At 31.6% G+C, this 11,266-nt stretch overlaps 1 protein-coding gene and 1 pseudogene across 1 annotated transcript; one reads left to right on the plus strand and one right to left on the minus strand.

Annotated features, from left to right (window-relative positions):
• Positions 1 to 2,463: 2,463 nt before the first annotated feature.
• LOC101507868 (uncharacterized) lies at positions 2,464 to 4,065 on the plus strand. The gene is made up of 3 exons (XM_004490190.4): positions 2,464 to 2,919; positions 3,030 to 3,121; positions 3,601 to 4,065. The coding sequence occupies exons 1-3, from the start codon at positions 2,592 to 2,594 to the stop codon at positions 3,886 to 3,888; spliced, it is 708 nt and encodes a 235-aa protein (XP_004490247.1). The 5' UTR covers positions 2,464 to 2,591; the 3' UTR covers positions 3,889 to 4,065.
• Positions 4,066 to 8,712: 4,647 nt separating this feature from the next.
• On the minus strand, positions 8,713 to 10,556 carry LOC113783918 (probable CoA ligase CCL5; annotated as a pseudogene).
• Positions 10,557 to 11,266: the final 710 nt, after the last annotated feature.

Genomic DNA, 11,266 nt, shown 5'->3' on the forward strand with positions numbered 1-11,266 from the left:
GGTAAATTTCTTGAAATTTTAGCATTTAAATAAGGACAAAAATGTCATTTTATTCATGATTTGGGGGTATAGGTATAATTAAGGGGGTATGGGGTAAAATTTTCGTTTTTGTATGTGTGAAAATTTTCTTATCCATTTTTAAATACATATGTCACAACTGTATTTGTCACACACGATTATCTTTCTTTTTTTTTTTAAACTAATTTTTTTCAAACCTAATAATTTTATCTAATATTAATAATTAATATTTTTATTATTTTGTTGTAAAAAAAAAAAATCAAACTTACGATTTCTTTATCACCTCACTTTTTAACTCTTCCATCATATTTACAAAATCAACCTTATATCATTTTTTTAACCAAGTTAATAGTGCAAAGTATGAACAAACTTTGTCCATTACTAATTTCCATTAGAAATCCAAGTGACAACCCTTAGCAAAGTTTCTTCCAATCACGTTTGTTTCTTAAATCCAAAATCTCGAAATCTTACTTGATGAATATAAGTACAGTTTCCCTCGGAACAATTTAACACTAAGTTGTTGTTTAACATAAAAATAATATCAAATACCAAATGAAAAATAAAATAAATATGGCGGATGTCACGCCATAACTAATAATAATAATTAGAAACTACTAAAAGTCTTACTAAGTTTTAATCGATGGCCTAATCACTTTACCATTCCAATCAAAATGTGGCATCTTGTTCACTCTAGAAGAATCTTCTTTTTCCCTCTTTTGGTGAAGAGTCAAAGTTGAAGCTAACATGTAGCTATCACATTTTTCCTTTTTTCTCCTTTAATGTTAGTGTTTAAGGGAGCATGTCCAACACAAATTCTCAATTTAAGTGGCATTTATTTGCATTGACAAAAATAATATAATCCGAATCATTTAATTAATTCTTCAACTAAACATGTATGATTTACTCATGTGCTTCTTATAGATCATAAAATGTGTAAATTGATACTATTAAAAAACAAAAATATATACATTTAATTTAATTCAAATCTTTTTTACTTATTTTAAATTTGAGACTAAAATTTTTTTGCATAATTTATCATTTTGGTTATATATAAGTATAAAATTTCATTATCGAATATGTCACATTGTCACCCTTGTAAGCAATTCAGAAAATACGAGAATAAAAATATTGGATAAGACCTACTAGATGCCACATAACATAAGCTTTTTAAAAGAAAAGCCTTTGACATAATTTTAACTTTGTAAATTCACATTATGAAGCTGAACTTTTTTATCATATTAATCATTTTTCTATGCATTTCCTTATGTAGAACATCATTGTTGTATTGTATTGTATTATTAATTTAAAATTTAGTTTCTATGATTCAAATGATGGGCCTGTAGCGTAGGAAGAAAGCTATTAAATGGAAAAGGAACTACCTAGTAACTAGTTTGTCATCGCATTTCATCAAAACAATTTTACAATGTTTTTCAGCATAGGAAAATATGCAAAAACAATGAATCATAATTGCCCCAAATGTTGCATATGAAAATATTATTACCTCTGTATAAATTATTTTAAAGGTTATATCAAAGCTGAAAACTTGATCATTAGAGTTAAAGATACAGAAAGTTGAACAACCACTATATGCTAAAGTTGGAAAGCATATTTTAATATTTTCTCTTCATTTTGATGCTACTATAACTGCAAACAACTTTATTTATTCATTTATTTTTTTGGTGCACATGGTTTGTTCTTCATGTTGTTAACTTAACAATTCTTCACTCTCAACAAAGAAAAACAAATAAAGTGAAAAAAGCAAAAGGAAGATAGAAGCAACCTGTAATGATAAGAAATCAAGCTTTGCAAATTGCACATTCAATCACATAATTTAGCCTCTAATGAGGTGTAAGAAGGAGAAACAAAGTGCTCTAGTTATGAGATTCATTATTTAACCATATTTTGGAGTCTAATGGTCCCAAGATAATTAGTAGTAAATAATCGACAAATATTAATAGTTACTTAGTTAAGAAAAAAAAGATTTTGATAATAGCTAGCAGAGATTAAACTCTAAACTTCTTTCATGATAAATACATTTCAGACTTTATATCATTCAACGTGGGACTCTATATCACACACCCCTCAAGTCTATGATTCAACATTTGGAGCGTGACTCGAGTGGTCTTATAATATGAGGTCCAATAGATTTTAGATAAATTCTAATACCATCGTTGAGTCTAACTCAACCCTATAAAATCGACTTGTAAGGTGAAGACTGCTTCTACTTATAAACACATATTCAGACTATTTTTATCTATTGTGAGTTTAACATTGTACTATGACGGACCAACACCTTGATGAGAAGCATGTTCATGTGGAACAATCCAAGGTCCCTCCATCATAGAGAAAAATCAAAAGAAACCAAGAACAAAAAACAAATGATTATAGAAAAGCAAAAGAGAAAAAAGAAAGAAAAAAAAGCAAAAATGAACTACTATGTCCCATGCCAACATTTTACACATTTTTTCTCAACCACAACACAACAAGTATTATTATTTTTTATGTTTCACTATTATTGATCTCTCTATAATAATTGTTGTATTTCTCCAACTAAACTAGCTACATTGAAGAACATGGGCAAGAGAGGAACAAGGTTACCAGGTTTTTGCTTAAACAGAATAAGGCCTCATGCTAGAGTGCGTTCACCAACTATACAAGCCAAACATGAAAAAAGTGAAACTAAAATTGATAAAAAAACTGATGAAAACTCAAATTCATGCAGTGTTTGTGAGGTGAAATTAGATGATGAAGTGAAACAAGGGTCAGTAATTGGTAGGAAGATTATGATTGTGATTGATTCTAGCTTGGAAGCTAAGAGTGCTTTGCAATGGGCACTCACTCACACTGTTCAGAATCAGGACACTATAGTTCTTCTTCATGTTATGAAGTCTTCTAAACAAGGTTTGTGAAATGAAACTAATTACAATGTCATTGTTTTTTGTTTTCAAGTTTAGATTATTTGTTTGTGAGAGTAATGAAACTCATTAAATATGGTTTATTCAATGTGGTAGACATTGATGAAGCTTCTTGTAAAGAGACAGATCCAAGGGGTTATGAACTTGCTTCATCTTTGAAGAATATGTGTAATGTCAAGATGCCTCAGGTGACTTTAGTTTCTGTGACTCTGCTATGATATTCTACATTCTTTCAAGATGTTAACATTTACCCTTACCCTTAGTAAACCAATTTATATTTATGTAAAGGATTAGGTACAAGTGGTTAAGGAAATTAGTGAAGGTCAAATTAATCGGAAGAACTTGACTTTGAACTCTAATCAAATCAATAATTTAGTAGTGTATACTTATCTTTCAACTGAATTCTGAATTACTAAAATTCATTTTCCTATGGAAGATAGAGAATGAAAAAAAACAATTTATATTTATTATACAATTCTTATTCTAGATTATCAATATCAATCAAGAATATTCATCTACAAAATCCTTTGTATGATGATGTTGGAACATTATTAATGTAAATGAGGGAGGCATGCCAATTGTAATAAATTCAATTCAATGTTATTGAAAGTATTTATTTATTTTATATAAATCTAATAATAAAATGTTGAGACTATGGTTGTGATAGGTACAAATTGAGATTGCAGTAACAGAAGGGAAAGAAAAAGGACCAAAAATAGTGGAGGAAGCAAAAAAGCATGGTGTGGGACTATTGGTTTTGGGGCAGAAAAAGAGATCCACAACGTGGCGTCTTCTAATGATGTGGGCAGGGAACTATAGAGTAAGTGGTGGTGTGGTTGAGTATTGCATCCAAAATGCACATTGTATGGCAATTGCTGTGAGAAGAAAGAGCAAGAAAATTGGAGGGTACATGATTACTACTAAGAAGCACAAAGATTTCTGGCTCCTAGCTTAATCTATATAATCATAAATTCTTTGGATGTTGTCAGCTTCAAGATTGATCTGCAAGTAATTATATATAAATGTTGTTGTGTTTATAAAATAATTACAAAGTTTGTACATGATAAAGTTTTCTAAGAATTGAAAAAGGAATGAAATTTTTGAATGAAAAAAAGAATGTGTCCTTGTTTTATGTAGGAAGTATTCATCGTGCAAAAACCGAACTATATTGGATCATATTAATGGCTTAGTTCTATTATTAAAAATCACTTTTAAATTAAGTTCAGTGCAGTTCTAAACCGATTTAAATCTGGTTTATAAATGTAAAATAGTTCAATATTTTGAACAAATTTTTAGTTAAAATAAATTTCAAAATAATTATTTAAAAAAGAATCTTGGAATTCTTTTGATAAAAAATATCAATTTCTTTTCAAGAAAAATAAATGTAAAAACTTTTTTTGAAAAAATAATTTCGAAATTTTTTTCAAGAAAAGTTTTTTCAAGAAAATATATATAAATAATTTCTCGATAAAAAAAAGTTTCAATTTTTGTTTTCAAAAATTAAAAATTAAAAATTTTCAGAAAAAATATGTTTTCCATTTATTTTTAAAAAAATTTACAAGAAAAAACTGATTTATTTTTTTAAAAAAAGTTTCGATATTTCCTTTTTTTTTTTAAAACATAAATTTTGAAAATTTTGTAAGAAAAAAGTTTTAAAAATTGTTAAACTGGTTTTTGAATTAAGTTTGGTTAACCGAATTGTTTTAAATATGTGGTTCAATTCATGAACTATTTAAATGATTTGATTTATTGTGGTGCAGTGCAATTCAATTTATCAATATGGTCTAATTAACAATATTTTTGCACACCCCTAATTTTATATGGGTCATTGGATAGTCTAGAGCACATGGTCTAAATGAAAAGGGTTTCACCAAAAAAGGAAGGTAGTTTCTTTTTCCATTCTCCAATGTTATCTAGATTAATTCAGAGATGTATTTTGAGGACTTTTGACAACATAGAGGTGGAAAAATAACCCATAAAAAAACATTAATGTGGTTACGTGGATAAATATTTTATTTAATTTGATCAAAAAACATTAATGTAGTTATGTAGATAGATACTTCTTCATTTGATCTCGACCTAACATTTCATCTTACCAAACTTTTGGTCTCAACTTAAAATCTTGATGAGTCACTAAAAGGAGCCTAAATATTACACACATATAAATCATGTTTCTCATATAATAGTATTTTTCAATACACACATTTTCTTTCATCAACTTTTTCCATAAATGTGAGTTGGTCCATTCATTTGTTATTCTAAAGCAGACTTTTTCCATCCATATACATATTGCATATAACAATGAGACATTTCACATGCTATGAAACACAAAAGTGTGACTAAATTCTTTGAATCCATGACAAATGTGGTTGACGTTGATTTTGACCTCTTTGCTTCTTCAAATGAAGATGGTCATGAAGAGTTCCATTTTCCATGAATTCATAAACAAGTATCATTTCACGGTCTTCATTTGCAATAGCCCAAAAGTGAGACTAAATTCTTATGGCGAAGCCGGGAAAGTTGATGAATTTCGATCTCAAATTCTACAACACCTTGTTCTAACATTAGATTTGAACGTTTTATGGCTACAAAAGATGAATCACCATCAAAGCTACATTCATAAACACTTATGAATCAAACTCATTTGTTGCTAATTTTATCTCGTTCAATGAAAAACGGCGGCAAAATGATGATGACCTTTTCGCCTTTTCGATTTGATTAGGCAAAAAGGCACATGATCTTTGTTGGCCTAATGAAGTTCAACTTCAATAGAACAAAGCACATAATAATTGCTATTGCAACTACACCGAGTCCACATCCAATGAGAATGAGTTTAAGTTGTCATATTATTCAAAAACATCGAAAAATCTACCTTGTTGACTTTTGTTATATCGTAAGAAATTTCGCAGAAATGAAGCCTAATTAGATACATGAAACCAGAATCAACAGGAAAAAACCAAGATACATTGTAAATTGTAATTCAAGTTAATAAGTCCTTTTGCATTCAAAGTTTATGGTAAAACATGATTTGTATACAAAACTTCCATGCTCATATTAAAGAGTTTAATATCATGTCTAGCACCAAATATGTAATTGTGGTCGATATCCCAATTGCGTAACATACCATTATCGTATTTTGGTAGAATTTGCTCAATTTCTACAAGTTTTCCATGGTTGTGTCATTGTAAATGTAAACAATTTTTGGATCATGACCAATTAAATGAAGAGGTGAATCATAGTAATGTATAATCCAAGTGGCATTGAAACAACTTCAATACCATTCACAAAGCATATGCATCAGAACCATTTGATGTTGGAGTAAAACTAAGTTCCAAATTGTTTCCACTTACATGAATAATGAATTATTTAACCAAATATTCTAAGTTAAAATCATCAACATTTAAAGAAACACTAAAATTATGCATAAGAGTTAAATTGATATATATATATATATATTACTTTAAAGAAACATAGCTGGTAACAGTAAATAAATTTGATAAAGTTAATTTAGTCAAAATATTCCACTTCAACGTTATTTTCAAACAAAAAATCATAAAAACATAAAGATACAATTTTCAATGATATCTAAATCAAATCTAGCATTTCAGCTAGTAAACATAAGATATAAACTGTAAAAAATGTGTTGTCTATGTTGCTTTCACGAATAATGTAGTAGGAAATTTCAATATTGCTTTCTTATTGAAATCTTTATTTTTAACTTAATTTTTTATTGAGTTAAATAAATATGATGATGATGATTGAAATTTGGTTGATTGGACTAAGTTTTCCTTTGAGAATGGAAATGTAGAACAAATGTTGGATCCAAACATGGAAGGAAACCTAGTGAAGGAGTGTTTTGAGTTATATTTAGGTGTTTCTATGAAATGTTTGGCGGAAATAACAGTGAAGAGGTGTTTCACCGGTGATGTTAGAACCTTATTTTAACAATGCAACTTTAAAAAAATGGTGGTAATGCACAAGATGAAAAATTGTTTAGTACGAATGATGGTTTAAAGGGCTATTCATATATGACACCTGGGATAGAGTTCTCTGATATCATGATGCCTGTTGGCAGATGAATCTGATCTTTTGAAACCAAATTATAGATAAATGTTAGTGTATCATTTGTTATGTTCGTATTTTCTATTTAAATGATTAGCTAATTTTTGTATTAATTTGTTTGGAATGAGCTTATTTTTAAGTAGGAGCTAAAAGTAGTGTATAATTATGTTTGGTATGAGGAGTTTCAATGGTTAGACCTCCTAGTTTCCTAGGACCAAGGTCTTTCAACAGCCTCCAAAAGTCTAGCTTAGAAAATTTGTTGGAAAATTTTGTCTCAACTCAAACCAAACAACATAAGGAGTTTAAAAATGTAAACCAGACAATGAATGAAGCACTTAGGCAGTTAGCATCTAAGGTAGAATCCGTGGTCACACACAATAAAAGTTTAGAAACACAAATCACCTAAGTGGCTCAACAAGTTGCTTCATCCTCTAGATCTTCCAATGTATTCCTTGGGCATTCTAAACCTAACCCTAAGGGACAATTAAATGTTGTCACCTTAAGAAAAAAAAAATAATTAGAGGAACCCAATGGTAGAGATGTGGAAGAGAATGTACGTGATGAGAGTGAAAGAGCCCAACCATCAAGTGAAAGGGTAAATGAGCAAAAAGAAAAATCTTATGTCCCTTTGGCACCATATAAACCACCCATACCATTTAGGTTCCTCTTTGTCAAGGAAGGACTGGTCCGTGAAGCTAGATGATGTGCTTCGGGCCTATCGTACAACATACAAGACTCCCATTGGTATGACTCCTTACAAGTTGACCTATGGAAAGTCTTGTCACCTCCTAGTTGAGCTCGAACATAAAACATATTGGGAAATAAAGATCCATAACTTTGATTTGAAGGTTGCTGGTGAAAAAAGGAAGATTCAACTCGGTGAGCTTGATGAGTTGAGGTTGGATGCTTATGAGAATGCTAAACTCTACAAGGAAAGAACCAAGAAGTGGCATGATAAGCACATAACAAGAAGAGAATTGAAAGGTGACTTCGTATTACTTTTCAATTCCCGATTGAAGTTGTTTTCAGGTAAACTTCATTCGAGGTGGTTCAAACCGTTTTCAAATCCGCAAGGTGTTCCCATTTGGAGCTGTAGAAATCTAAAGTGAGGCAACTAAAGTTTTCAATGTGAACAGTCAAAGGTTGAAGCATTATGTAGTTGGGAATCCAATAGAGAAATGGGTAAGTCTTATCCTTCGATCTCCAACTTAAGATTTACAAAATGAAGGTCAAGTTAAGGATCATAAACAAGCATTGTGTGGGAGGTAACCCACAATTTTTAATTTTTCAAAATTTTCTTTTTGTTTTGTAGGTTAAGCTAAAACAAGATAAATGCATAAAACAAAAGAAGGCAGCAAAGATTACTGTCTGCCAGTAATGGCCATTATGATCGTAATACGTGCACATAGACGTTTTCCATCACCATCATAATCTTGTGAGCTTTCCTATCCCTTCCATAACTATTTTACTTTTTACATTGAGGACGATGTCTGGTCCAAGTATGGGGGGTATGTTTTCTTGTTTGATTGTTTGCTCAACATGTTAATTCTAGTTTTTGTTCAAAAAATATATATAAATAAATAATTTAGGCCCACATTATCTGGATATCTAATATTTACATAGCACATACAAAACAGGGAAATATCGCTTTATATGCCCACATTATGGTTTTGTTAAATTAAATCATACAAAAAACAAAAATTTAGGTATGAAAGCCTTACGGTATAACAGCAACATCTAGAATAGCATGATGAGTCAGCAATAGAGCCTCAAGTTCTGCTGGAGGGACCTGTAACATCAAACAAAATCAAGAGAACTTATTCCATGAGATTGACAATATTTATATTTAATCTTGTCCTGTGTGATTAATTCAATTTTTTAATTGAATAGCAAGATTCTAACCTGATATCCCTTATATTTAATTAGCTCTTTCAAGCGATCAACCACAAATAAGTATCCATCGCTATCAATATAGCAAATATCCCCTGTTTTTAACCAACCCTCTGAAGTAAGGGTTGATTTAGTTGCCTCCTCGTTACTTAAATAACCTACCATTACAATGTCTTTCATGTTAGCTAAAATAACAACCATGATTAGCATCTATAATAGAAAATGAACTTATACCTATTAAATAATACTATGAGCAACTAAGCAATGCTTTATAGTATATTAACTGCTAATTTAAAGTATTGTACATCATAATTCCAAAAAAATGAAAGAGAAAATTTTATATTCATCCCCAAAAATATAGAGAACATAAAGAGAAATGTTTAATAGAATTAGTAAAGTAATTTTAGAATTTGGGTACAAAAATAAAAATATAAAATTTTGGATATCTTCTTTTGCACATAATCAAAGTTCGACTCTGATTTGTTTCATAAAATATATTAAATAGATCGATTTTTATTGACAAAATTATAATTCAAGTATTTCTTGGAAATCAAATAAGAGTAGTAGTATAGTTTTTAAAGTTATTGAAAATTTTGAAATAAAAAATAAAATAAAAGTAATATTATTTTAAAAGAAATTATTCAAAACTTGGTGTGGCCACCTAATTTTAACGAAACTCCGCCGCTGCAAATAGAAATACCTTTCATGATAGTGGGACCCCGGAGCCAAAGTTCACCTGTCTGATTAATAGCCAGTGGTTGAGCAGTGTCAATGTCGACAATCATAGCCTCCGTTGAAGAAGACAAAAGCCCCGTCGTGCCATACTTACGACTCTCTTCAAAACAGTTAGTGGAAGCCCCAACTCCAGAGGTTTCTGTTAGACCATAACCCTGAAGTATCGTAACATTTGGGAACTTTTCAATAAACCCTTCGATAACCTCTTTTCTTAGAGGAGCCCCACCTGAGAACATCGAACGAAGGGAACTCAAGTCATACTTACTCTTAATCGCATCAACGTTGTTAAGCATAGCCACCAAAAATGGGAGGCACGACTGGTAGAAATGATGCTCTGAATTTCTCAATCGATGAAAGCATATCATGCATCTCGAATTTCGAGATAACAACAATGGTTGAACCCAAAGCGAGAAACCCCGTAGCGAACACTGCAAGACCGTATATATGAAACATTGGAACAGTGCATATAAAGGTTTGTCCATGTTTCTCTTGTTCTTTACCGAACATTGCCATTTTGTTTTGAACCATTCCTATGAGATTATTATGAGAAGATATCACACCTTTGCTGGCTCCCATTGTTCCAGAAGAGTAAAGCAAAGTAGCTTAATCATCTTGGTTCACTCGTTCCCTCACTTTACTTAACTCTGATTCTTTCTTCATCATTTTCTCCACTGTGTTTGATGAGTTATCCTCAGATTCCATGAGAAAGATTGGAAGGGTAGGTGATGCTCCTGTGATTTTTGGAGCGAGGGGAGTAGTTGTGAAGGCAAGGACGGGTTTAGAATCGGCGATCTGCTTGGTGATTTTGTGTATTTTGTTGAGAGGATTGGTGGTGGTGATGATTGCGCCGAGGGACAAGACGGAGAGACACACCACCGCGAAATAGATTGAATTGGGAGAGAGGATGAGGATGACGTCACCCTTTCGGATTCCCATGTTGGAGAGAGAGCAAGTTGATGGGAAATTCAACAACAAATAACAATAACAACTCTAACAGAGCAATATGCAGCGGATAATCAATTTCCCAAACTTGCAAGAAATTGTGAGGAGCAACAACAAATAATCACAGCAACTAAAATCACTACCACAAAGGACACAATAATTTTTAACGTGGAAAAGCCTTCTCAATGTGAGAAGTAAACAACCACGGGACCAAGCCAGTAATAAAGCTCCACTATGATCAAAATATGGGTACAAGAGAGTTTCAAATATGGCACAAATTTGTGCTCAGTAACCAGCCAAAAACAGCAAGGTAACCAGCACAATAATCAGCCAAAACAATGAGAAAACAAGCATGAAATTGAGAACAAAGTTCAGCAGAAAAACCAGGAAAAACGGCTATTGTCCGAGCTCAATTTCTCCCACCTCAGATCTCTGATCACCGATCCAACTGGTCAGATTGAAGTACCATGAGTCACGAACCTGTTGTCCAAATGTCAGCCCAATCCGACGGTGAACGAAGGAGAAATCGCGAATCTAGTGCAGCTGTTGTGTTTTATGCGAAAATGGGTTTTGCTCTTCCTCTCTCACTTTTCTCTTTGCCTCACTCTCTGAATTCAGCTCTCTCTCTGCCACTAATCTGACCTCTCTCCACTTGGTTAAGTGAGACACATGGGCTTGCACATATTGGGCCTTTCTCCACATAG

Source organism: Cicer arietinum, chromosome 2, assembly GCF_000331145.2.
Source record: "Cicer arietinum cultivar CDC Frontier isolate Library 1 chromosome 2, Cicar.CDCFrontier_v2.0, whole genome shotgun sequence".
In the NCBI taxonomy this organism is placed as follows: Eukaryota; Viridiplantae; Streptophyta; class Magnoliopsida; order Fabales; family Fabaceae; genus Cicer; species Cicer arietinum.